The following is a 27335-nucleotide window of genomic DNA, read 5'->3' on the forward strand; positions in this document are numbered from 1 at the left end:
TTATAGTATAATATATATTAAAATATTCTTTTAATTTTTTTAATAATTAAAATATTTAATATTATACACCTTTTACGCTTCAATATTTAAATTTAAGAAAAATTGGAGTATTTTCAGCTTGTACTTTAAAACGTGTTTAGAATACAAAATTTGACTAGGAAGATTAATTAATTCTAGGAAGCCGTTCGTAACAGATCGTTATATATAGGTTGTATAGCCGTGTTTTAAAAAAGGGTTTATAGGGGATAAAATTAATTTAGGTACTTAGTAAGCAAATTTGGTTTAGCGAGTAGCACACATTTAGATAGTAATATAAATATTAATATTAATTAGAAAGTGAACAACAATTGGACTTCTTGCGTCTTGCCTGCTCGTACTATGCTTATCGCGACTTCCCTCCTTCTGTCACGTGGTACATCGAACTCTCAACTCCTTCGCCGGGTGCGTGTGGATATTATAATCTGACAGAAGCCAATGGAAGAACGTATTAAAACAGGATCAACAGAAGAAGAAAACGCATTGGCTGGCTTCTTTCCTTCACCGAGGACCAAACGGAAGTGTTAACGGGAAATGAGCGTTCAAATGCCGTGACCTGTAGACGTATCGCCGTTAGCACCATTGGACTTCTGATATCCCTCAAGCTGTCAACCGAACGAAAAGGAATACTCACGTCCCAACTGCTTTCCCCTCTTTGACACCTCCTTAGCATGGTACTGCTTAATCTTGGCCCTCCTCGCCTCCTCCTGTGCCTCGAGCTCCAACGCCCTCACATGCTCCCGAGCCTGCCTTACGCTCTCCCTGGCAGCCATCAGCGCTCGGTCCGCATCGCGTTCGGCAGCCTCGGCCATCATAACGCGCTCGCGAGCCTGCATGATGGACGGGTCGACGTCGTGGCTGGTCGAGGTACCGTTGCCGAAGGTGCGAGACAACAGGCTGCCCTTGCGCTGAGTTCCGTGTCCGGAGTCTCGGCTGGTGGAGCGGTTGCGGTCCGATGCGGAGGAGTAGGTGGGCGACCCGGGAGAGGGCGAGCGGTGGTGGGAACCGCCGAAGAGGGAGTGGCGCTTGGGAGCAGGTTCCTGGTAGACGGGGGCCGGGGCGGGCTCAGGCTCGGCGTGGCGGGAGAAGAGAGGCATGTTGATGCTTGTTGTGTGGTTGTTGTTGTTGTTGTTGTTATTGTTGATGATGGAGTTGGTTGAGGTGAAGATATTCAAGGTTTGCTGAGCTTGGATGGTTCGTTTGCTTGCTGGTTATCGATGAAGATGAAGTGCTTGGACACGGGAAGATACCGGCACTTGCGATGGTATTTCTATCCCACCACGACGACAATCATCATCGTTTGTGTACCCGATGAAACCTGCTTTTGGCTACCTCATGTTTGAGGACGGTTGAAGACGCTGCTGCTAGTGACGATTAGGATTCAAAATGACGTCAAAGTCGGTTGATGAAGGAGGGTGGCAGGACCCTTTGAATGGTCTGAAGCAACGCGCTCCAATGAGGAGGTCTGAAAATGACGATGGCGGCGTGGATGCAACAGCCCAACAGCGCCCTGATGGTTGAAGACAGGACCCTGAGAATCAGACCGTCAATGGCTGATGCAGGGGTTTGGGCCTAGACCACAGTCAGGGAGAATGCCATCATGGTCGGATACCAAGAAAGCTGAGTGGTTGAAGCATCGGCGTGGAAGCTTTCCTAGAACAAGGTTCGTGCCAAGTTTTCCTTGTTTTGTCAGCCACGGCAAACGCCCATTCTCATTGCGCAACACGTCGACTGTAGAGGTAGCTCGGTGGACTTGGCTTGAATACGTGCTGGGACGTTGATTGAGGTCACGTCCAGCATCAAAAATCGACGACGCTGTCATGTTGAAAATGCCAAGTCGACATAGCATCCCGAGCACCTCGCACTTGCCATATCACGGTCAGGAACAGTGAACAAAATGGGTAGCACTAAGCCCAGGTCGGTGGATATGAATACGTAGAGGTAGAGATGTGAATGGTTGTCAGCCGTAGAGACGTCGGGCTGAGCGTTTTCTAGATTTCGTAAAGATGTCTTGGAAGCTTCAAAACATTCTCGGGAAATAAAGTTGCCAGGGGAAACCATACACAAGTGGACCATAACATCGGCGCTAGGAATCGGAGTGGAGATGGGTTAAGGCTGGTGAAAACAGCAAGCGGGGGATCCCGTCACGTGGGACAACATCTGCCATATGATCCCACCAAAGCTCAATCAAAAGAAGAAAAGAGGTCCGTGCATGCCCGCCGCGGTTTTAGGGCTCCACTGTTGCAAGAGGCGCGTCGGGACTTTTGCAGCAATCAATTCAAGAAACAAAAGCAATCGCAAACAGGATCCTTCACCAAACACCAACACCACCAGGCATTTCTTCATCCTCACCACCTTACAGCTGACGATAGCAGTTGTCAAATTGCAATCGCGCAAATACGACAACAGTATCCCTACAACCAATTTTTAGCGATTCGCGAACAACCAGACTTTTCCACAACAGCCACTACATCACCACTACATCACCAACAATGGCCTCCCGCTCGAGGTCTCGGTCGGCCGACCGCTACGATGACGACCGCTCCAGGTCTCACACACCTCGCCGCCACCGTTCTCTTACACCCCGCTCCGCCCGCGACTACTCGCGCGAACCCTCGCCCGCCCTTGGAGACAGAGACGCTTCCTTCGACCGTGAACGAGGCCGCTCCCCGCCCCGCAGAAATGGTGGCGGTGGTGGTCGTCGTAGCCTGAGCCCGCCACCCGCTCGCGCTAGGAGCTACAGCCGTGGAGGAGATAGTCGCTCGAGATCCAGAAGCCTCACCCGCAGCCCCAGCCCACTTCAGCCCGTCAGGAGCACCAAGATTGTCGTCGAGCGCTTGACCAAGAACATCAACGAGAACCACCTTCGCGAGATCTTTGGCCAGTTTGGAGAGATTGAGGATTTGGATTTGCCTCTGAACAGGACATGTAAGCTTCCCTGGTCGTTCCTCTGTGGTTCACCTTCACTCTGGCAACTGCTAACCTTGTAATTTACGTCCAGCCCGCACAAATCGCGGCACAGCCTACATCCTCTACGTACACGAAGCCGGCGCCGAAGCCGCCATCGCCCACATGCACGAAGCTCAGCTCGACGGCGCCGTCATCAATGTTTCCATTGTCCTTCCCCGCCGCAAATTCTCTCCTTCTCCACCTACCGCTCGTAGGGGCGCCAACTACGATCCCCGCCAACCCCCGCCGGGATCCAGAGGAGGAGGCCGCGGCGGCCGTAACAGATCCCCCGGACCCCGTGGTGGTGGACGTCACGCACACCGTTCCGATACTTATCGACCTCGGTCGTTGTCACGATCGCGATCCCGTTCTCGCTCCCCCGTGGCCGCGTCTGGAGGAAACAGGAGATACCGGTCTAGGTCACGCTCTTGGTCCTCCCGTTCACGCTCTCCTAGTCCGAGGGGCGGACGTGGCGGAAGAGGAGGAGGTGGTAGAGGCGGAAGAAACGACGTGGACGACAGAGGACGTAGGAGTCCTAGCCGCGCTAGTTACGACAGCTATGATCGCAGGAGTAGGAGCCGCAGCCGCAGCCGTGATTGGGACAGACGTTAGGTGCATCCCTCACGCAGGGTTTGCACGTGGCAGCCTGGGGGAGATTCTCGCGGTGCATAGGACGAGGTAAAGGAGGAAGGTAATCGGTTAATGGGAGCATCAGGCGTTGGGAGAGGCAGGAAAAAGTCGACGATACAAAAAGGGGACAACAACAGGTTCGGTGTGAGTGTCCTTCCCTTTTGGAGGAAGTATTGTATGAATAACAGGAGAAAAGGGGGATTTACTCGTGTTAGCTTACATCGATTTGTACAGGACGCCTGAAGAACATCTCGCGATCCGAACCGAATCCCAAGATAGATGCCAACAATTGTTGAAGTTGGTCCCTGCAAGAGATGAACACGAAGAATCAGATAACATCCAAAATTCAACGTCGTTGCTCGCCGGCGTCCATGTTCGTTTCTTGGTGGTACGTGAAAGATATTCCTGACAAACTATCTTTGGATGGTGATTTCTATCCTCTCCTCGTTTCCCTTGGCCTAGCTACATACGGTCCCATCTAGCAGGGGCAGGTTTCTGTTCTTCCGATCCAACCCGGATGTTCCATCTCGTACTCCATGTACCATTTTGGAAACCTGTACCGCCAAACCAGTTTTGCCTTTCAAGTTGATGCATGTCATCAACACCTGACCAATGACATCGGCTAACCGAGATCCGGACAGTCGTATGTATACAATAGCGATTCGTATTCCCTCGCTAAGAACATGCAACGTTAACCCCGTTGCCTGGGTCTCGAGATGACTCTTTCGACCTACTGTCAACGATCCGCATCCCGAAAGATCCCATTTCAGAACCTCACCGTCCGCCATTACCAAGCCAATTACGTGATGGTCGAGCACTCTTCCAGCAACTAGGAAACAGGCCCGATTACCAGTAAACACTCCGATGACCAGGCGAAGCATGCATTTTTCGATGATCCGAAATATTTCGAAACACTTTCGGTCAGCCCTAAACGTGGGCCCGAGGCTGCGCCCTTCGTCATGTGCCGCGCGTATCTGGGGAACCATTTCAGTTTCTCTGTCTCGGATACAAGCGATTGCGCCACAATACAACCAAGGCACCGAGCCGGCATCTGGCGGCTCTTTGACAATACGGTGCCGCCGAGTCGGGTCTGCGTTGTCATTTCCAATGGCTTGGTACTGGTTGAAGCATCATTCTCAAAGGTGTTCACCTCGCCCTTCCCCCAGGCCACAAGAACACATCATCACGTCAACAGGCCCAATTACATTTTATGCCCAAGCACAAGTGTGCGTGGCACCACAGTCACTTGTACAAGTGATTCATCATGATACAACGTGCTGGTTGAGCCCTTCGAATGGGTTCTTTTGCTTGTGCTTACTGTCTGCTGCAATGTCAGAGTGTCATCTCTGTTTCCACACTCCTCTCTCCTCAAGTTTCCCTTGCTGTCTCGTTTCTTCTTTACCGCACGCAACAGAGCACATGACCAACACCGGCTATCCAAAACCACAAGGACAGCGCCCGATATGCGAGAGTTCTCACCGCCCTGATCACGCCGCAAACCTATTCTGGATAAGAGGCTCAGATCATGTATGGCATTGCTGTGTCTTGGTACCTTTTTTCTCCTCGTCCTTCTGTCCACCAGGCACAATTCAGGCACTCAGATGTTCCCATCGAGAGACATAGGTACCTCCCGAACTCCCCGACACGGTTCCTGCCGTGGGTTCCCACCACCATGCTCGGAAACGGGAAAGCAGGCCCTCCCTGGGCTGTCAACGCGGCTTTGCGAGCATGATCAAATAATACCTGGTCTCGTGGCCTGAGGAGTCAGGAGTAAGACCATGTTGCCTGCGGTTGGACGACGTCAACAACTCGAAGCCTCGAGAAAGCGAGTGAGGAGTCATTCTCTGGAGCTCGTCTTCATCTTGCTACAGTTCCTGACCGAACGGGATCTTACCAGACTTACCTACGGTAACTTTTTTTTCCCCTAGAAGGCAGTACTTGTCCTTGTTGATGCCTTGGGTTCTTCGGGCCTTGCGGACTCACGCATCGTTGGGGGCTGCGAGATGAGGCTTACTCTAGTTATGCGCAAGAGCGTTCATCGTAATGCGTTCACCGTCGAGGGCCGGCTTTGGCGTTGTGTCTGTGCAAAGTGAAATGTTGATGTTCCAAATGCTCTTATAAAAGAGATGGTATCTCATCGCCTGAGGCAGGTCTTCTGGAATTGTAAATACCTTCAGTCTTGAACAATTGCTCCTAGCTGCACACCCAAGACTCAGTTGATCTTAGCTAACGACTCTAATTCACTCTACTCTCGTCCCGCAAGCTTCATCTTCGCTCCCAATCAACAACTTTCTTACCCTACAACAAGATGATATCAGCCGACCTCACCATCTACACTTTCCCCTTCACCAGGGACACTCCTGGGCAGATACCCACCGACCAAGACAGCTATTTTCCTTCCTCCTCCACCCCGTTTGCTGGCGGATCTCCCAGTACCATTCCTGCTGTTCATATCCCTTTAATCACCCTCCCCAATCCTCCCCGGCCACCTACCCCCGGACCGACACCCAGGCCAGGACCTCTCTCGCCGAGGCCAAATGTGCCGAGTCCGCCGCCTACGCCAAGGAAATAGGAAACTCAAGTTATGTATGTATAGTATGTGCCTGTCATATTTTATCCTATTCTATTCTATTCCATCCCCTTACTGCCCGAGTATACAACACGGCAGTTTTCTTCACTGTTGAACAAAGAAACAAAAAAGGAGACTAACATCAACGACCTCAGTAGGACATGATACATCACACTAAATTATATCGGTATAAAGCATGAAGAAGCACGGAGCAAAATATGGTGCTGGGTGGGCTGGGTGGGCTAGAAAGACTGGACGGACTTGCCATCAACTAGGCTACAGAGGCAAAAGCTGCATTCATAGATTTCGTATTTGTTTATAGAGAAAGAAGAGAGCAGAAGAGGAAGTGATCTGGTGCGAACTGGAGGCTTCCTTTGGGAAAGTAATGGCAGCTGATAGTGGCTCAGGAAATAGGGGGTGAATGGAGGTAGCATGTACTGCGTGTTAAGAGAAGAGAGGGAGAATAACTACCTAATGGTCAATGTAGTACTACATACAATGCATATTTGAAGGCTGTCTACTACTAAGTTTACACAGTTTGGGTGATGATTGGAAGTGGCGGAATTGGTGGAATTGGTAGGGTATGTGAGTCGGAGCGCGGCAAGAACTTTGGTTTGTGTGTTTGTGATACGTGAGGAAGGAGATGAGTAGAGGTAAACGCGGTGTAGAGGTAGGGTTCGTGTTACACAATCTTCTCAGTCATCAACAAGGTGGGTACCTCTAGGTACCTTTAGGGTATTTTCTCGCAAACCTTTAGACTCTACTCCGGACCACGTCGAATAGCATACCTCTAGGTTTCCACACCAACAACCCGTGTAAGGTAGATAGCCTTTCGCGCTTATTACCAATTGTAGATAGTTCATAAGACTGTAGCTTATGGCATATGGAAGCGGTGAGAGGTACTTGACAATTCGGAGTGGTGCTTAGTAACAGCCCTACAGCCCTATCAACCACAGGCACAATTCTACTGGACAAAGCCCGGAATTGGATGAATGGCTGACATGGAATTTTCGGTCCGAGTCCCAATCTACCGGGACGGTCTGCTCCCAACGCAATGGCGTTTCTTCTACAATATCAGCAAAAGGACTCAAGCCCAATATCGTAATACTGTCGACTTGCAGGAGACGATACCAATAATCACTCAGGTACCTCTAGTCAGCCTCTTCAGGTACCTCTAGTCAGCCTCTTAGGGCCAACTGCATGTAGGTACCTAGGTACCTAGAGGTACTTGGGAAAGATCAGTCAACCACATTCACCTGACGAAGCAATCAAATCTTGGCAGTCGTTGTTGATAGTGCATGTCAAGGAGGAAGTAGGAACATAGCATGAAGAAAGAACGAAATAGCAAAGGAAGAGAAGAGTTGAAACCAGGAAACAGAAAAGACTACCCTAGCAGGGAGTTAAAACCCTGCGCAACGGAAGACTTGCACTCTGTACGGAAGAGTTTGAGAATCCGCCATGTTATTCTATACACCAGTAGGGTCTTTTTGGGGTTCGATTGTTGGAAACTGGTAACAAAGGGCAAACTTTTGAAGGGCTGTTTGCGTTTGTAGGTATGGAAGGTGCGGGTTTGCTGTCTGTATGGTAGTGTACCTACCTTAAGTACTGGATGTCAGGGTAGGAAAGCTGGACCGTCGGAAACTCATGCCAGACACTCGAGGACTGTCAAAAAGCGCACGATGCGTATGATCTTTAAAGATGTAATATATGCTTTCGAACCATTGGAATAACGTCATCTCACTTTATTGACATCTCAACAATTTTGCCTGGATTTTCATAGGTAGGTACGGTTCCTTCGAGGACCTTGATGGCTTCCTTTGTGATGCTGACGGCCTGACAGCTGGAGGGCACACTGACACTGCCAGCACATGCCCGACAGCATCATGCCCGCTACTGCCGCTGGGACCGACAGGGGATGCAGTCAAGTCCCTGAAAGGAAAGTCTTGGCTTACCGAATGGGATCCACGTATGTAAGCACGGGGAGCCATATCGACCAATCACTGCGGCCGGCACACAGCGATAAGCTGATAAGACACTGATAAGATCCGGCTGACCCATGGCGAAAAGACAAAGTCAAGGGGAGAAAAAAAGAATTTTGGTGGGGCTCCCCGTCTTTTGTTTCGCTGTCCGCGTCCGCTAAGAGAAACAAAAAAAAAAGACACCGACACAGGCGCTGTGCTCCAGAGCCCACCGCCATCCAGGGACCCCGCCACCGCCCGGCCTTCCCCTTCCATCTCGTCCCAGGCCAGTCCACTGCACTCCGACCGACTCCAGCAAAGCAGAGGGCAGACATTGTGTTGTTTTTTTTCCTTTCTTCCGTTTTCCCCCTTCTCCTCTTCTTTTGCTTCACCTCTACACCACCCGCCATCCCCTCCCTCCCTCTGCCTGCGTTTGCGACAGCATCACCAAGGCTCCTTTCTCCTTCCTCCGCCTTGTGTCGTCGCCACGGGCATTTCTCGCCCCAGGTCCCTATCAGAGGCCGTCTCTTTCTAATAACCAGACATTCCCAATCTCCCCTCTTTATATACCAGAAAACCCAATAAAAAAAAACAGACAGACACCATGACAGTCCCTATCATGGTCGCTGATGGCGCCGCGCCGCCCGTCAGCCAGGCCGACGTGGCTTCTATCCTCGACACTGTCTTCAACGCAAAGACGTCGCAAGCCTCCATCGACGCCGCTTACGGTCTTTGCGAAGTCCTCCTTCAGTCCTACGGCTACCGTGGCCTCGAATTCTACGGCGTCCTTAGCGAACTCAAGAAGGCCGCCGCCGACAAGAAGAGCGGTCTCAAGCGCGAAGGCGCCCAAAACCTCCTCGGCGCCCTCTTCGAGAGGTTCCCTCCTCGTCAGCCCGCCAGCGAGTCCCTCCTCACATCGCCTGAAGCCGGTCTTGTCGCGTGCGCTCTCGACGCCCTCGCTGATAAGGGTGCCGTCGTCCGCGAGGCTGCCCAGTACGGTCTCGATGCTCTCTACAACAACCTGAGCCCCGAGGCTCTTGTCGTTGGCCTCCTCCCTGCCCTCATCGCCTACCTGGAGAAGTCCACCGGCAAGTGGCAGGGAACCATTGGCGCCTACCAGCTTATCGAGAAGATCTCCAACAAGGCTCAAATCACAATTGGCACCACCAAGGAGGAGGCGGCCGAGCAGGATGTTCTCCGCGAGGCCATGGGCACCAAACTTGCCCGCTTGATTCCCATTGTCGAGGGCGGCATGCTCGACATGAAGAACGAGGTCGCCAAGCAGGCTGTCAAGACCATGACCGCTCTTACCACCCTGCTGTCCAACGACGACGTCGCTCCTCGCATCCCTCTGCTCATCGAGACCATGCAGCACCCCTCGCCCGCCACCGTCCAGAAGGCCATCCACGCCCTTTCCATGACCACCTTCGTTGCCATCGTCACCGCCCCTGTCCTTGCCCTCCTTACTCCCTTCTTGGAGCGCTCTCTCAGCAACCCCGGCACTCCTCAAGAAGTCCTCCGCCAGACTGTCGTCATTACCGAGAACCTGACCAAGCTTGTCCACGACCCCATCGAGGCCCGTACCTTCCTTCCCAAGCTCCAGCCTGGTATCAAGAGCGTTGTCGACCGCGCTTCTCTCCCCGAGGTCCGTGAGATTGCCACTCGCGCTCTCGCTGTGATGGACAAGGCCATGGGTAGCGACCAGGACAAGGTCATTGAGCGCACACACGCCGAGGATGTTGGCAAGGTCTTGGACGCTGAGGTCCAGAAGGCCGGTGGTCTTGTTGGCGACCCCGTCGTCTACCAGACCGTCCGCAAGTACGTTGGCGAGATGGTTGCCGAGGATGTCAACCACCGCCACTGCAACCGCATTGCTGCCAGAACTGGCCCTTACCTCAGCTTCCTCGTCGCGGACCCTGTCGCTGTCGGAGAGGCCGTACAGAAGCACTACGTTGACGAGGATGCCATCAAGTATGGTGTTCCTGAGAAGGAGGATGACGGCGAGATCGAGATTGTCAACGCCGACTTCTCCCTTGCCTACGGCGGTATGCTTTTGCTCCAGCACACCAACCTTCGTCTGCTCAAGGGTCACCGTTACGGTCTCTGCGGTCGCAACGGTGCCGGCAAGTCTACCCTCATGAAGGCCATTGCTTCCGGCAAGCTCGAGGGTTTCCCCTCCCAGGATGTTCTCCGTACCTGCTACGTTGAGCACAACCAGGGTGAGGATGCCGATATCAGCATTCTGGACTTCATGGTCAAGGATCCTACCATTGCCTCGGAGGGTCGTGAGCGCATTTCTGCCGTTCTTGAGGAGTTCGGTTTCACATCTGGCCCCGAGGGTCGTCAGTCGCAAAAGGTCGGCTCGCTCTCCGGTGGTTGGAAGATGAAGCTCGCCTTGGCGCGTGCCATGCTTCAGAAGGCCGATGTCCTGTTGCTCGACGAACCTACTAACCATCTTGATGTTGCCAACATCAAGTGGCTCGAGGAGTACCTCAAGTCCCACACCGACATCACCTCCCTGATTGTGTCTCACGACTCCGGTTTCCTCGACAATGTCACCACCGACATCTACCACTACGAGCCCAACAAGAAGCTTGGCCACTACAAGGGCAACCTCGCCGCCTTCGTCAACGTCCGCCCCGAGGCCAAGGCCTACTACACTCTCTCTGCCTCCAATGTCCAGTTCAAGTTCCCTCCCCCGGGTATCCTGTCTGGTGTCAAGTCGCAGACTCGTGCCATTATCCGTATGACGGATGTCTCCTTCACCTACCCCAACGCCCCCAAGCCTTCGCTCAGCGGCGTCACCTGCCAGCTTTCGCTCTCCTCCCGCGTGGCCATTATCGGCCCCAACGGTGCTGGCAAGTCCACCCTGATCAAGCTGCTCACTGGCGAGGTTATTCCTACGGCTGGAAAGGTCGAGAAGCACCCCAACCTTCGTATCGGTTACATCAAGCAGCACGCTCTTGAGCACGTTGAGATGCATCTCGAGAAGACCCCCAACCAGTATCTCCAGTGGCGCTACCAGCACGGTGATGACCGCGAAGTCCACATGAAGCAGACGCGCCAGTTGACGGAAGCCGACAAGGAGCAGATGGATAAGTTCGTCGATGTCGGTGATGGCAAGGGCAAGAGGCAGGTGGAGGCTTTGGTTGGTCGTCAGAAGTACAAGAAGACCTTCCAGTATGAGGTGTAAGTACCCCCGTTTTCTCTCTGTTCACAAATGACCAGCAACTAACAAGCAACAGCAAATGGCGTGGGTTCCTTCCCAAGCACAACACCATGATCTCCCGCGAGACCCTTCTCGAGCTCGGATTCCAGAAGCTCATCCAGGAGTTCGACGACCACGAGTCCTCGCGCGAAGGTCTCGGTTACCGCGAGCTCCAGCCCGCTGTCATCTCCAAGCATTTCGAGGACCTCGGTCTCGACCCCGAGATCGCCAACCACAACGAGATTGGCTCTCTGTCCGGTGGTCAAAAGGTCAAGGTCGTCATTGCCGGTGCCATGTGGAACAACCCTCATATGTTGGTTCTTGACGAGCCTACCAACTTCTTGGATCGTGACTCCCTCGGTGGTCTTGCTGTCGCCATCCGCGACTTCAAGGGCGGTGTGGTTATGATTTCTCATAACGAAGAGTTTGTCGGTGCTCTCGCTTCCGAGACATGGAATGTTGTTGACGGCCGCGTCACCCACAAGGGTCAGAACTCTGCTGCTCTTGATCGCTTTGAGGACAGCAAGCCTGCCTCTGCTGTCACCAGTGGCTTGAACACCCCCATGGGCATGAGCGAGCCTAGCACTGCTGTCAACTCGGGCGCCGAGGATAACAGCCTCGGAGTCACGGGCGAAAGCATGACGTTCAAGGCCAAGAAGAAGAAGAAGATGACCAAGAAGGAGCTCAAGGAGCGCGAAGCCAGAAGGAGACTGAGGCATATTGAGTGGCTGAACAGCCCCAAGGGAACGCCGCATCCCAAGGACACGGATGATGAGGATGAATGAAGATCGAATGCTTACGAAGAGGGAGTTTTGCATACCTAGCATGGCTGGTAATCTTGCGTTGCAGTTTAGCGATATCCAAATATGTGTATAGGGGACATGTGGAGACGAAGAACAAAAGGGATGGTTTAGATTGGCCTTTTTCAGTGGGGCTGGATGGAATCTCGGACTTCTTTTTGGGCTCGAATAAGGGGGATCAAGGGGGGTTAGACTAGACGGCGTTTTTATTTTTGTTTGTGTTTTGTTTTGCTTGTTTGGTCGGGATGATACAACCCTTCAAAAGTTTAGACGGCATTTGTTTATAGATCTTTTGGGAGATTGGAATCAAGAGCTAGATGATGTTGCAACTTATCCTTCCATTTTCCTTTTGCCTACCTCTACGTACTACTTGATCATTGGGCCTCTTTCACTTCCCCAACCATAACACACATCAACACGACTACAGAATGTTCTCTTGTAGTGGAACCAACTTCAGCTGTAATACCACTTAAAACCCCATCTTTCCGCCGGCTGCAAGAATCACAAGAACAAACCGAGAGGTATCCTTCTCCATATCGGGCATTGTTGCCGATAACCAGTTTTCAGACCAACGGAGAGTCTCCCTATAATTCCATTAACGTGCATATTTTCGAGGGTCGAGACTACCTGTTTCGCTCAAAATCCCGACATTCACAATGCTTCAGTATCTACAAGTAATTTACATAGGTAGGTATGCAAATCCTTCAAGGAGCTGGAAAGAACCAAGCGCCTGACCAGCGGCAGTAGTTTCAAAAGTGTCAGCCGGCCCTTAGTCTAGACTACCTCTATATGTACCTAGCTATCGACTTCTGCAGCTCAGCATCTTAGCAAGACCATTCAGAACACCCAAGTCTAGAACCCCGATCAACCACATAGAGGTACCTCCCTTTCGTCAGGAGACGCTCACGCACGTGCATAGCCCGTGGCAAGTGACGCTTCAGCCTTCAGGACATGGTGATCGGGGGCATCAATCTAGACCGTGACGTCTCACGCTTCACGCTTCATACTCTGCTTTGAGACATGCAGTACCTCTAGTGATCTACGTATCGTCGCAAATTTTAATCTCAGTATGAGGCCTGATCGACAGATAAGGACGGACCCAAAATCTAGAGCTGAAATGTCACCTTACCGTGCCCATTCTTACTTCAGCCTTCGCTAGCTCCCCAGTGACAGAAAACGTCAACGGGATAGGAATGGGCATGTCGAGGTGACAGTTCCGCTCCCGGCCTGCATGTGCGTCTCCTTTTCCAAAGGGTGATCTTCACCGCCACCGGTTGCTAAACCTGTTATAGACGGAAGGGCTATTGGGCGGTTGTGCGGTAGAGTGGTTGGGCGGATGAGGGCGGGTGATTGTGGTGTTGTGGCTTGGGTTGGGTTTAGTAGGTAGGTATGGTTTGGGTTGTTCATTCGTGTGGTTTTGGTGGTGTGGCTGTGGGCGAGTGTTGATCTCTTCGGAAACCCTTGGTTGGTGTTGGGACGAGAAAAAAAAAAACAATGCTAGGACATTGAAAAAAAAAAAAATAAATAAAAAAAAAAAAAAAGGGGGAAAAAAAAAAAAAAAAAAAAACGCCGATGACAGCAGTGGTTGTGATTGTGGCTTAGGATGTTGCAGTTTTCACTGACACGATGGCCCCGGATGTTCGCCGTCTGGACGCATGGATGCCATTGGGCGATATAGCCAAAGCGTGGAAAGCGTGGGGGTTCAGTATCTTGCGACATACTCTCGGTCAGAACCGAAGATACACATGGTTCTAGACCTTCCCTGTCTTCATTGAAATATTTTTCGTCTTGAGACAGTGGCCAAGAGAAGCTTTTCAGCTTCATGTTCAAAAGTCACGATAGTACACTACTCGACTGCCACCTGTATCTTCCGCCGGTCTGGAAAGGGAACCTTTTGCTGTTTATCTACCTACCCACTGAAACGGCTGGAGATAAGGTACGGTGCCAAACCAATGGTTCACATGTCTTGAATTGACCCTGACAAAAAAGAGGGTGAAACTGTGCAAGTAGGTGCCATCATCCAGCGTAAAAAATCGGAAAGATGAGGCGTTCCCACGGATTTTGGTTACTGGTTCGCCTTCAAGCCTCAAAGAGGGCTGGGCTAATGCAAAAATGCAAAAAGCCCAAAGCGCCGCTCGCACTCAAGGACAAGGGTAATGACGGGATGCGAATGAAAGAGATATCAGTGGTCAAACCTGGCATTGATGCTGTGAAAACGTTGTCTGTGCAATTCTGCATCAAGCTAAACCATCTGTGAGAGGAAAGCTGAACGGATTAGAATGGTTAGGATAGATGCGAAGTTGAAAGCAATGGAACGCTACATCCCACGTGTTCTGCACCAGTGTATCTACTAAGTGTTCGAGCGGCCGAACTGATCGCCCGTTATTACAGGGAGATATTGTCGGATGAAAAAGCAAAAATTCATGGCGAGGAATACTTGGTGGGCAACCGTGGGAAATATGGGACAGACAAAAACATGAGAAAGAAAGATGGCTGGCACGAGGAACAGCGAAGCATATTGTGTCACCCAAGACTTCGTATCGGAGATTGCAAGGCGTTTGTGGCGTCCTTGACTTGCGATAGGAGCGGGAGTTCCCTCAACTTTGTGGGAGTGTGCACAGCAGCTGTTTGGACAACCTGAAAGGTGTGGAAGGGAGTACAAGAAAACCTACGAGCGACTCATCTTGATGCGTAGGCAGGTGAGCACAACTTGTACACAAGGAACACTTGTTGCCTGGTAGGGTGCAGGCAGGCTGTTCGGTAACACGGTTGACCAAAGCATGAGAACAGAAACCAGTTCTAACAATAACTGGCCATCAACAAGTCTCGGTAAGGGTCCAGAGAAGGAACGTTTACCCCAACCCAAGAAACCGGGTCGAGTCGAATAATGTCACCCTTTTCTGTAGGATACGGGACTTGATAATGGTTGTTCAAGCTCCCATGCTACAAGAGCCCTCACTGGTTCCACGTGTGCGTGGGAATGTTGGGATGTCTGTGAAGGACGGACCGTGTGTGGTCGAGGTGTCCTAGCACGTCTCGACTGCTTGATCACTACAGCAACCCAGGGAAGATGATGATCTTCAACACTAGCAGATTCTTGGTGTTGATATGGCAGGAGGTCGGAGCTGCCGCAGTCAGCCGCAAGGTCGTGGCCTCCCGGGAACGAAACGACCAAGCCATTGTCGTGGTCGAGCCATTGATGACAGATGGCGCTCTTTTCACACGCCGTGGCTTGCCGCGGTCAAGTCGCAACCAACTTTTCCTTTTGCGCGCGGCTCCAGAGATAAGGTAAGGTATTTGCGTGGGTAGGAAATTCTCTCGCCCCCCTTGTAACTGTCTCGGGTCCAGCAATTCGGCGTCGGTCTCGGTTGTAAAAATGTGAATCTTAGCAGTGGTTGTGGTGTGGTGAGGCAGCGATATCGAGACGCCTGGATCCAGATGTGGAAACTGAATTCGGGACTGTAAACTACCCCAAGTGGTTAGCAAAAGAAACGCTGACGATGCTAAGCCGATGGGGTTGTGGTTGGTATTCCTCGACACCCTCACAACTGACACCCAGTACGGTCCAACCCGTGCCTCCTTCGGGAGCCCAGGCACAAGGAAGATTTGCCCTGAGCCACAACCGCCACAGCGTCATTGAAACGGAGGTGGTGATTGTTAATCTTCAAAACGCGAACTGGGCAATTGTAGCAATGTACAGTTACCTATTCTGCCATCTTTTAGCCAAACCGTTTGCTGGCTTGCATGTGAGATGTTTGGAGGATTCGGGGATAGATTGGCGGTCTCTCGAGACCATACATGGTATCATTGCCTCGTGTATGCAAGGAATACAGATTACTGTAGATAATGGTAGGTAGTATCGCTGGAGGGGGTACGTGTTTAGCGAGGCAATCGGCACAATTCGAAGTATCAACGGAGGGGTCGACTTCAGTTGCTTTCAGTTCCTTGTCGCAGGCGGCTGAATCTGGGCTTGGTGGTGATCCATATTCGTGCCGGCCAAGGTTGACGCAGCTCATCGGAAGTGGATGAGTGGCCGCTGCCAGTCTGACCTTGAAGCCATTTCGTCGAAAAAAAGCAAAGAAGATTATGCGATTCGGCGGTGACGGGACTCGGGTGAGTAAAAGTGATATCTGGCGAGTCCATTGAAGAGATCGATTCCCCTCAATTCCATGTTTTGGAGAGCTGCGGGGGGTGCACACCTATTTTCCCGGCTGACTCCGCCCAGTCCCACTAATTAGTGTCAAAAAGGTAGTACCCTTGCCCCTGTCTGATCGCTGTCTATTCAGGTACATTGAACCCAAGTACCACTGTACCCTTGTACACTATCATATACTATCGATTCCTTTTCTGTACCCCCTTGCTCCGTTTGTAGACATGGAAACATTACCTAGTAGTTCCTGTATTGGTTTTCTTCCTTCAACAACATCCCTTGTCGTGGCCAAGACCCTCGACGGCCACCAAATCCTCCCACGCGCTGGCCAGCCTATCTGTCACACCTATGCCGACATCCAGAATGAACTCCCTGTCAAGAGCTGAAGGGTCTCCATGTCCCGATATGGACCACCATTGGCCACCATAGGCCTGGGCTCCTTCTTCCGACAGTTGCGTTGCTTCTTCCTGTCATCGCCCTGCCCAGTTACACGTCAAAATCTACCTATCTGATCAGCTTTATCTGAATCTTCGCAGCCTTTGATACGTCTCGATAGCAAGACCGAAAGTCTCGCTTCTTGCTACAAGACCTCCCTGGTCTCTGCGGTCTTGTTCCCAAGCTCCGAAAGACATAGACTGTCTCGACATATCCTGCCATATCTTCTTGGGCTATACTGTTTTTTTTTCCTTCTTGAAAAGACACTAGCATCAGTCCATGGACCACAGACACACCATGGACAACGACCACCGCGAACATCTCGACCCTCGGGCAAGCGGCCGTCACAACTTTGACTCGGGCGTCGAGTCTCGAGCCTCGCAACGCTCCAACGAGGGCTCCAACGAGAACCCCTTTGCCAGTCCCATTCCCACCCGTCCACCATCAAGCTTCGACACATCCTCGAACTCTGGTGGTATAGGAGCTCACCACGAAGCTTTGCCCGGTGGCCAACGATACTTCCACTCTCGTCGAGTACGCAAGGGCGAGGTAGAAAAGCCATGGGCAGAGAAGAAAGACCCCAAGGAGAAGTGGGTGACGATTATTCCTCTGGTCGGCATCTTCATTGGCTTGGCCATCTCTGGGTTCCTGATATGGGATGGGATCAGGTCCGTGGTGAAGCACAAGTACTGTTTGGTGCTGGATGAGGATTGGAGTCAAGGAATTAGGGACAGTGTGTGGCAGCACGAGGTACAATTGGGTGGTTTTGGGTATGTTTCTTTCCTTCTTTTATCCTCCTTCATCTGGGCATCTGGGTACATTCGCTAACATCAGCGGCACAACAGCAACGGCGAATTCCAGCAAACCACCAAAGACAACGCCTACATCGAAGACGGAAAGCTTGTCATCAAAGCCACCCTCCAAGACGACAAGCTCCTCCTCTCCGACTCCAAAGTCGACCTCCTCGCCTCGGGCGACTGCACCTCCACCGTTTACCGAGACTGCGTAGCAGCCACCAACACCACCGTCGGTAACAGTTCCATCGTGCCTCCCGTCCTCTCGGCCCGCCTCAACACCCGTCTCGGCGCCTCCATCAAATACGGCCGTGTTGAAGTCACCGCCCGCCTGCCCGAAGGAGACTGGCTATGGCCCGCCATCTGGATGATGCCCGTTAACAGCACCTACGGCCAGTGGCCTCAATCCGGTGAGATTGATCTGGCTGAGTCCCGCGGCAACAACTACACGTACCCACAAGGCGGCAACGACATCATCTCCTCCACGCTGCACTGGGGTCCTTCTTCCCTTTCAGACGCCTTCTGGCGCACCAACGTCAAGCGCCAGGCCCTGCACACCACGTTCGCAAACAAATTCCACACTTTCGGTCTCGAATGGTCCGAGAAGTACCTCTTCACCTACGTCGACTCGCGCCTGCTGCAAGTCCTCTACGTGAACTTCAACAAACCCCTCTGGCAACGGGGTAACTTCCCGCAGGTAGACGAGAACGGCACTCGCACCACTGACCCCTGGGGATACACGGGCCGCCTGAACACGCCCTTTGATCAAAAGTTCTATTTGATCTTGAATGTCGCGGTAGGTGGAACGAACGGGTGGTTCCAGGACCAGTCGAATGGCAAGCCGTGGGTGGATTCGAGTCCGAATGCCAAAAAGGACTTTTGGCTGGCTAAGGATCAGTGGTTCCCCACGTGGAAGAGCCCGCAGATGGAGGTGGAGAAGGTCGTTATGTGGCAGCAGTGTGATGGGCATGAGGAGCTGTAGTTTTCTTTTTTTTTCTTTTTCTTTTTCTTTTTTTTTCCTTTCCTTTTTTTGTCTGGGGGTCAGGGTGTCGGGGACATGGGATCGGATGGGAGTATGATTATAAGCATGGAGAGATTGGATAATACAATGATGACAGCTAGAGGTACTTAGACTAGTGTTGGACCTAATTGTTATCTCGGTTATTCTTGGGTTACGTGTGTCTGTTTCTTATATAACGTGGGTAATCCTCGGAGATGCCTACTTCTACATACCTTTCTAGAATTTTGGAATCGCAACACACAAAGGTTGAAGCCGAATCACAGTAGGTGGAGATGGCAGGGTGGTGAACTCCGGAAAGTGGAAGGATTCCACTTGCCCGCGACCGAGCCCCGCGATGATCTCCCGCTGTGGATGCTGTCGTGGTCCGCTGCATTTCAGGGTCTGATCCACTAAGTTCCAGGTCCCGGTTCCACCATGTTTTAGGAATGGTCGGGGTCGAGGGGGTGTGTGGACTGAACCCCAGGCAGCGATCGATGGCGGGGCAGAGGCTGGGGGGACACGGGCAATTTTGGACCTGCCCTTACTTGTAAATTTCAGAATATGGATTCAATGTGTAGGTTGGTATGGACAGTATCATTGCCATTATTCGAATTACTTACGTGATGACATGATTTGGACGATGACATTGAGGTATACAAATAACTATACAAGAGGCTCAGGATGATGAAGAGGTAGTGTGGTCGTCGATCCCGTTCATCTCGGTGGACAAACCCCAACCCAAAACAACGGGGCACCGGGCGGCGATCTCAACACCGGGGCCGATGTGTGGGGCTATCCGGTCTCTCACTCCACACTCCCGGCCTTTTAGGCATCCGTCCCGAGAGCTTGCCGGTAAGTCGCCGGATCGGAGACAACGAGATTAACTTGCGCGGTCCGTCCGCCCAGTCCTCAACTATCTACAGAGGTACGAATTTCGCAAAATCTCCTCACTCCAATCCTGTGTCACCAACTGCTACGGCTCGCGACAGCCCCTGGTATTCTCCGTTGCAGCGTCAACCAGTCATATTGCCGATGAAGTGCACGACCGCTGAAGATGAATACGAGGAAAGACCTACACATATGGGCCTTGCAGAGTGCCAAAAATAGGTGGGCGGTATTCACCTTGGCGTTTGCATTTCTTGTTCGCATTCAGCAAATCCCGGAAGGAATTGACCAGTGAAACACGAATGGTCTGGATAAATCGGCTCAAAGGTGGCTTGAAATGCCAAGTTTGGTGCCTGGCAGTGAAGCAATCAATACTGTGTAAGCCGCATATAAAAGGGCGGGCAAAGAGTTGGTAATTGGTGCGTTGGCAGTGCTCGTAGCCAACGATAACTGAAGGGATAAAGAGGCTTTCCGATCTGGCGGTCGTTTCCTTGATTTTGAAATGTTGGTGATGAGAATGGAACGCTTCAACACTCCTGTTGAGGAATGGAAAAGATGGTGTGGTCTCCCTCGGGCCGTCTTGGGACCTCGCATTGTACATTGGATTGTTCCCTTGGTGATTTGACTAACAGCACCGTACGCTGAAAAGCTTATCTCCAGGGATGAGACAAACCATCCAGTAGGCAGCGAATGAGACGCAAACGAAAAAGTCAAAACAGAAAGATGGTTGATGTGGGTGATGCTGACAAGCGATTCCGAATTGCCGTGAGCTGTCAGACTTGTCACTGCCGTGGTGCCGTGTGCTTGCTTTCGGGATTGGAGAACGCTCGGACTGCATCTGGATACGATATCTCTTGGAGCATAAGGGCAGTTGTTAAGATGTTCCCACACTCAATCGCCTGTGCAGTCTTGGCAAGAGGTGTGTGTGCGTGCACACACACACACACCGCATTTAACAAATCTGGCCATTTAACATCGCTTTACACAACTCAACTTAATCGTTTAATATTGAAATTTAGCTAAAACTAGTACAAAAAGTCGATATTTTAATACTCTACGTCGTACAATTATCTATTTTAATATTTATATTATCTTTTAAACTATTATCGATATAGTATACTACCCTAATACCTACTAGAAGGTATTAATAACAATAATACTAGTAAATAACGAGTATCCTAATAATGTCGCTAAGATTATTAGTATAAGTATAAAGAGTATATAAAAATATAAGCGTACTCTATCGGATACTAGTAAGGCATTTTTACTATTACGAATTTCCTAGAATACTAGAAAGCTTCCTATATAGGCGCTTAAGGTATAGCGTATTAATGCGGGATGCATCGTATGTATGATTAGAATCAATTAACTAGAGTAAACTAAGTATAGTTAGAACTATGCCTATTATTGTCAGAGGCGCCGGCACGCCTCTATACGTGCCCAGGCACGTGCTTAGCTGCCCGGTCGTATAGACCCGCTTAGTTAGAGTAGGTTAAATAATAAAATACGGAATTCCTATAAAGGGATTCCCGTACAGGGCGGCCTTCGGCTACGCCTTTCTTCCTCTAATATTTTCTTTTTTAATATTACAAATTACAATAAGCATTGTAGTATTACTCTATTAAGTAATAATTATAATTAAAAGGTTATAGTAACTATCGCGAGTAATATACTCCTCGTACCCTTATTTTAGTAAATTCGCTAATTATTTATTTTGCAAGTTTACTAATCTAATCGAACGATCTTCTATTGCGCGTAGTACATTAGTCCTACAATTACCTTTATTCTACTAAATTCGCCAATTATATAGATTGCGAGCCTTATAGTCCGATTAAACGATCTCCCATCTATATAAAACGTTAATCCTACAATTACCCCGGTTTATCGATCGCGTATTGCTTAAATAGTATTGTAAAGATTGCGCTTCCTTACCTTATACTATTACACTCGCATTGGCTTATATCGAACGAACGTACTAAAACCTCTATATTACCCCAATCCGAGCTTCTTAATTAAACTTCGACGCAATAGGTTACCCCGCGATTTACTTGTCCGCTAGATAGCTATTACTTCCTCTTCTCCTATTTAGAACCATCGGTCGTTTATATAGAACACCGTTAGTAACGGACCCAATCTCTTTCACCTATTATCGACTAAGTAATATTTATTATAGCCGGCGAAGACCCTCCCCCCGACCCTACGACGGTGCGACGATCGCCTCGCAAGCTATCGGCTCCTTCGACATATAACGTCGAACGTTTAAATAACTAATTTATACTGCCCTAGCATTGTCCTAATACTCCAACCCGTAATACTAGTACCATTCGCAACGTTACCTAAGTCTAAGCTCCGGTTTAGCGTAACGCCGCCTAGCTTAAAACTAGTTTCATCGGTAGTTTTATTTTAAGTATAGCGAATACCCTCTCCTCTTTAAAATCGCGTTGGTCGTCTATTATTAACCTACCCGAAAATCTTACCCTCCCTTTATTACCCAAAAAATATTCTTCTCTATAAAATAATTATAATACCGCTACTTTAGGCCGTAGTAACGACTTAAGTTCGGATTCCAACGACCCGGACCTTCCTAAGCAGATTAATAATAAGAAGGTTTAGAAGCGCTTAAATTATATAAATATTATAATTAAACATCTAAATACAAATCTCTATTAAATAAAGAACGAAATTTATAAGTAATTTTAGAAGAATTCTATTACAATTGATACTAGAGAAGTCTGTATTAATAATTTCGCAACTTAAATTAATAGCTTTAAAGTTAATATATTAACTAACTATAAAGAGCTACTAGCTACCCTTACCTCTCAATTCGGAATATCTCTAAAGGGTAAAAAGAAGGCGACTAATAAAGAAATGCTTAGAGGATTCCTTAATAGTTTATTAAATAAATCCAACGTTACCGCTATTTACTATAATAAACCGGATTTAATTAACCTTAATTAAAATCCTAATAAAGGTCCCTCTTCTTACTATTAACCTACTATTAAGGATACTAATAAAGGCGCTTATATTAATATTCCGTATAATTTATATTGCTATCCCTATATATATAAAATCATCCTAGCTTTTATTAAACTAATCCTAGTACGTCCTACTCCTAATAGTAGCCCCCTGCCCTATACGTATACTTATAACTAGGGATCTACTCCTAACGAAAATGCTTACTATAACCCCCGTTTTACTAATATATTTAATAAAAACGCCGAATTCAATATAAATAATTTTATAGAATTTATTAATAGCATTAAGGACTACAACCTAAACCTCCGTAAATTATTAAAGAAATAAGCCGAAATATATAAGAAATACTTCCAATAAATTAAGGACCTCTATACTAAACAAACTCATTCCGCCGCATATTCCAATTTATCATATAATAAAACCAATAAAGCGGTTGTAAAGCGTACTAAGGAATTTCCTATTACTCTCGCTCATTCTACCCGCACTACCCCTATTACTATCGATAGTAAAATTAAAAATTCTTTTCCTTCATCTAAAATAAATACTACTAATAAAGTTAGAGGTAATACCCCTTCTATCCTTCTAAATATCCGCCTAATTACAACCGCCCCCGGCGACTTTAATAATAATAATAATACAAATAATAATAATAATAATAACGGCCTACGTCCTATCGGTAAAACTAATTACTTTACCAATTATAAACCTACCTTCTTTAAAACTACTAACTTTAATAAAAATAAAACTAAACTTAAGCGAAATAATATTGGCACTTTCAACCTATTCGCCGACGACCCCGAAGATATAAGTATAATCGAATCCGGTAGTAACTTCGTTTATACTAACGCTACTATATTTAAGGACTAATTAATCGCTCTACTTAAAAATAACCCTAACGGCTCTATTTATAAATAATTTATTCGGATATAGCCTCTCTTCTTACAAAGTATTATTTATATATAGTAGTATAACTAAATAACCCTAAATAAGTATTGTACCTTAAGTACTATAAAAGAACTAACTTTAGCCCTAGTAAAGAGATTTACCCCCAATACGGCTATAGTTACCTGGAAGTTTAATACCGGAAGAATCTCTTTATATAATATATATAAGGACGAGAACGCTATTACTACGTACATCCTTAAACAACTATATCTTATACGAACTATAGGCATTCTAATTAAGGACGGTACTAACTAGTATAACGTTATAGTCTAAATTTAGAATAGCTTTAATATAAATATAAAAACTATTATTTACCCCCCGCCCGCCTTTAATAACGCTGAAATTTATATAGAAGAAATTAAAAAAATTTAAATTATTCTCTTAACTGTAGCTAGAAATAAATATTCTTTATCAAACTTCTCTAGTAGCCAAGCCTTTACCTATAGATATAATTTAAATTGCAACCGCAATTATAATTGCAATTCTAACTGTTATTATAATAATCGAAATTATAATTGCATTAACTATCGTAATATTAATTATAATTGTACTCCCAATTGTACTTAAGACTGTAACCGCTTCTGGACCCTTAATTATAATTATACCCGTACGAACGACTATAATTACAACCGTACCCCCAATTATAATTACAACCGCAATTATAATTAAAATATAGCGGACTATACCTACTATACAAAGGAGGAGGCTAAATTAAGTAGAATAGACCTTATTAATTTTATAAGAAATAATACAAATAAATATACCTTAAATAATTCGGTTTACTATATATATAATAACTAATTAACTTATTCTAAGTACTTAACAATTTTCAGTTTAATAATTATAAAGACTTCCCACGCCAAACATTATAATATTAAATATAATACTGAGGAATTAATCCTATTTATTCCCCGTAGTAACGACTTTTATAAGTATAAATATTATAAAAGGGACTTTCCTTCGAAAAATTAACTAATTAATTATATTAACCTCTGCAAATCTTCGACCGCCGACTTTAGTAATAAGCCTACTACTAATACCGAAGCTAGCGGTATTTATACTATTATCCTAATTAAAAACGCTGCACTATAAACTAATAAACTTTCCAAGACCAATCCTCTTTCAAACTTTATATATCTACGCATTATAGCCTAAGTTATATTAGAAGCTAACCCCGTTGAGATCTATGTAAATCTAAGAGTTAGTAAAACTATTATTAGTAAAGTATTTCTAAAAACCCTAGAATATTCTATATTAATAGATTTTACTACGAGAATAAAAGGCGTTAGAGGAAAGCCGGTTAAGTTAACCGAATAGGTTACTTTTACTTTCTTCTTATATGGATATAACCGTTCGGGGAAGCTAATATTATTAAAAATTATAGTAATAAAGTAGGTAATAGACGACCTAAAGCCTAATATCCTATTAGCAAATTCCTTCCTCTACCTATAGTAAACCTATATTAACTACTATATTACTAAAGTCTATCTTCTATAAGATAATTTCAATACCGTGTTCAAAGTCCTACGCCCGCCGAATCGCTGTACTAGGAAAGTCGTCTCGACTAAAATAATTATTTTAAAACTTAGGGAGGAATATATAATACTAATTTATTATATAGGACTACCTAAAGATTGAAGCTTTTTATTTAACTCCTCCCATTTAGTAGTAGTTAGTGTAGTTTTTAATACTAAATCCCTAATAATAGTACTTATAAAGAATACTTCTAATAGAACTATAATAATTTTAAAGAAATAAAAAATAGGCCGAATAATCGAATATAATACTAACGGTTATATTACTATAACTTAGCCTAAAGTATACAATACAATAATAATCGCCCAAATTCTTAGTATAATAAATTCCAAATACCTAACTATTAAGTAAACTATTACTACGGTATATAAGGTATACTATATTCTAATAAATATTAAACTCAACCTCAATCTCGCCTTCCTAATTAGCGATAGTAGTAGTAAATCGATTAGCGACGAGCCTAAATACTCCGAACTTATAAACAACTATCCTAAGGTCTTTAAAAAATATTTAACTCTTAATATTCGTATAAACGAGAAAGCGCTTAAGGTAGTTACGGAAGAGGGTGTCTATATCTTCGTAGGAAGTAAGCGAATAGCGGCCGTATTAAAGTAATTCGTAGTATATTTCTCTAAATTTTAGCGGGAAGGTAAATTAATAAATATACCCGAGGAGGATATAATAAAGGTCCCCTTAGTAAAAAGTTAGTAAAATTATAAAGTAGTTATTAAAATATATTTAGTAAGTAAGAAGGATTAGGTAATTATTAATAAAATTTTTAATACTCTTTATTGTTAAAGGAAAATAGATTAAGTAAAATATACTACGCTTTTTACTTATCCTATTTTTGTAATCTAGTAGGAGATAAAAAACGGATTTAAGGGCCGATTAATAATCGATTTACATATCCTCAATAGCCTAACTATACCCAACAACTATCCTCTCCCCCTCTAGGGCGAAATTATTATATTTATACAAAATAAAATTATAATAACTATTATAAATATTGTATCTTTCTTCTATTAATTTAGCGTATAGTAGAAGTATTGTAACTAATTTACTCTTATTATACACCGAGGCCTCAAATAACTAATAATAGTGCAGATAAAATTTAAGAATACTCTGGCATACGTATAACAATTTATAAATACCTTACTTTAAGAATATAAAGATTATTATTGAATTTATATTAATAATATTATTATTATATCCAATTCGGTTAAAGATTACTTTAAGCACCTAAATACGATTTTTTCCCTATTCGTCTCGAAGAATATTATACTATTACCCAAGAAATCCTATTTAGGATACCCGAATATCGAACTACTAAAATTCTATATTAATAGTTTTAAATTATCTACTACTAAAGAGTATATCGCCGCCTTCTAAAATCTAATATTCCTTAATATACTTAAAGTATTAAAATAATATATTAGAAGTACTAATTTTCTAAAGTACTTTATCCTATACTACGCCTAATTAATTAATCCGTTTTAGGATCGGAAAATAGCCCTTTTAATAAAAGGGTGGAAGTAAAGGAAAATCGAGGCGGGAAAGCCTATACGTTGTACTGTATACTATATTAGAATTTACTATAATTTAACCCCAATAGAGAAAGTAAAATTTAAAGTTCTATAATAAGCTATTTATAATAGTCTAATAATTCTCTACTACCTTAACCCTAACCATCGTACCTTCTTATAAATAAATAAGTCTCTTAAATATAATTTTAGTATTATAATATTTTATTTAAAGCTAAATTCTAAATTTATATAAATCGAAGGATCTCCAATCCTATTTACTAAAATACTATTAATTATATTTTTAAATAAAGTATTAATTAAGGCCGAAACTAAATACGGCCCCTCTAAATTAGAAGTAATATACTTTATATAAATAGTAAAGAAACTCCGTACCTAACTATACTCCTATAATAAAATAATTTTTATCCTTACTAACTATTCCGCTACAAAAGGCATTATAGAATAGACTTCCTTACGCACTACATCTACGGACAAAACTAACCGTAAGTTAATTAATACTTCTATTTATCTCTTAAAATACTAACTAAAAGTATTCTATATTCCGGGATAGCTAAATTTTATCCCCAACGCCTTAAATCGCCTAAAGGCTCTTAGAAACAAGCAAGCTAGCAACCCAAACGGCATCCCAATTTTAAATAATCTTTAGTACAACGATACTAATAAGGCAGCCTATATAGTAATTACGCTTAGGAAATACAATAAAACCTTATATTTACTAAATAGTATTTAATATACCTTCTCCGAAGTGTAAATAGACCTTAAGCGCCGGAAGGCCTACACAACCGTATACATATTAAATAAAAAATTCTTAAAGATTATTAAATATTTAAAGTTATATAAGGTAATTACTAAAGATAGCGAAGTTTTTTCTAAGCCCGGCTACTTATTCTTTATACGTAATAGCTTTATTTACAATTATT

General features: G+C 46.2%; 5 protein-coding genes across 5 annotated transcripts; 4 read left to right on the forward strand and 1 right to left on the reverse strand.

The window, feature by feature from the left end:
- Window positions 1-293: 293 nt before the first annotated feature.
- On the reverse strand, window positions 294-2021 carry NCU10129 (hypothetical protein). The gene is made up of 2 exons (XM_001727924.2): window positions 671-2021; window positions 294-592 (listed from the first exon to the last, which is right to left on the reverse strand). Exons 1-2 carry the CDS (start codon window positions 1131-1133, stop codon window positions 579-581), a joined length of 477 nt encoding a protein of 158 aa, XP_001727976.1. The 5' UTR covers window positions 1134-2021; the 3' UTR covers window positions 294-578.
- A 299-nt stretch (window positions 2022-2320) lies between these two features.
- Window positions 2321-5586, forward strand: NCU09901 (hypothetical protein). Its single transcript, XM_952923.2, has 3 exons — window positions 2321-2964; window positions 3038-4003; window positions 4257-5586. Exons 1-2 carry the CDS (start codon window positions 2529-2531, stop codon window positions 3595-3597), a joined length of 996 nt encoding a protein of 331 aa, XP_958016.1. The 5' UTR covers window positions 2321-2528; the 3' UTR covers window positions 3598-4003; window positions 4257-5586.
- Window positions 5587-8319: 2733 nt separating this feature from the next.
- NCU09903 (elongation factor 3) lies at window positions 8320-12477 on the forward strand. The gene is made up of 2 exons (XM_952925.2): window positions 8320-11331; window positions 11388-12477. The coding sequence occupies exons 1-2, from the start codon at window positions 8747-8749 to the stop codon at window positions 12133-12135; spliced, it is 3333 nt and encodes a 1110-aa protein (XP_958018.1). The 5' UTR covers window positions 8320-8746; the 3' UTR covers window positions 12136-12477.
- A 2595-nt stretch (window positions 12478-15072) lies between these two features.
- Window positions 15073-15790, forward strand: NCU11134 (hypothetical protein; the record flags this gene model as incomplete). The annotated part of the gene is made up of 3 exons (XM_001727925.1): window positions 15073-15158; window positions 15208-15438; window positions 15634-15790. The coding sequence occupies 3 exons, from the start codon at window positions 15073-15075 to the stop codon at window positions 15788-15790; spliced, it is 474 nt and encodes a 157-aa protein (XP_001727977.1).
- Window positions 15791-16583: 793 nt separating this feature from the next.
- Window positions 16584-18758, forward strand: NCU09904 (glucan 1,3-beta-glucosidase). The gene is made up of 2 exons (XM_952926.2): window positions 16584-17505; window positions 17581-18758. The coding sequence occupies exons 1-2, from the start codon at window positions 17015-17017 to the stop codon at window positions 18509-18511; spliced, it is 1422 nt and encodes a 473-aa protein (XP_958019.2). The 5' UTR covers window positions 16584-17014; the 3' UTR covers window positions 18512-18758.
- Window positions 18759-27335: the final 8577 nt, after the last annotated feature.

The sequence above is a fragment of the Neurospora crassa genome, linkage group I, assembly GCF_000182925.2.
Source record: "Neurospora crassa OR74A linkage group I, whole genome shotgun sequence".
Lineage (NCBI taxonomy): Eukaryota > Fungi > Ascomycota > Sordariomycetes > Sordariales > Sordariaceae > Neurospora > Neurospora crassa.

Bases quoted from the DNA above. Each gene is read 5' to 3' on its own strand.
- NCU10129 (XM_001727924.2), bottom strand. From the start codon at position 1,133: ATGCCTCTCTTCTCCCGCCACGCCGAGCCTGAGCCCGCCCCGGCCCCC.
- NCU09901 (XM_952923.2), top strand. From the start codon at position 2,529: ATGGCCTCCCGCTCGAGGTCTCGGTCGGCCGACCGCTACGATGACGAC. The intron at 2,965-3,037 runs GTAAGCTTCCCT...ATTTACGTCCAG, and splicing joins TTTGCCTCTGAACAGGACAT to CCCGCACAAATCGCGGCACA.
- NCU09903 (XM_952925.2), top strand. From the start codon at position 8,747: ATGACAGTCCCTATCATGGTCGCTGATGGCGCCGCGCCGCCCGTCAGC. The intron at 11,332-11,387 runs GTAAGTACCCCC...AACAAGCAACAG, and splicing joins AAGACCTTCCAGTATGAGGT to CAAATGGCGTGGGTTCCTTC.
- NCU09904 (XM_952926.2), top strand. From the start codon at position 17,015: ATGGACCACAGACACACCATGGACAACGACCACCGCGAACATCTCGAC. The intron at 17,506-17,580 runs GTATGTTTCTTT...GCGGCACAACAG, and splicing joins GTACAATTGGGTGGTTTTGG to CAACGGCGAATTCCAGCAAA.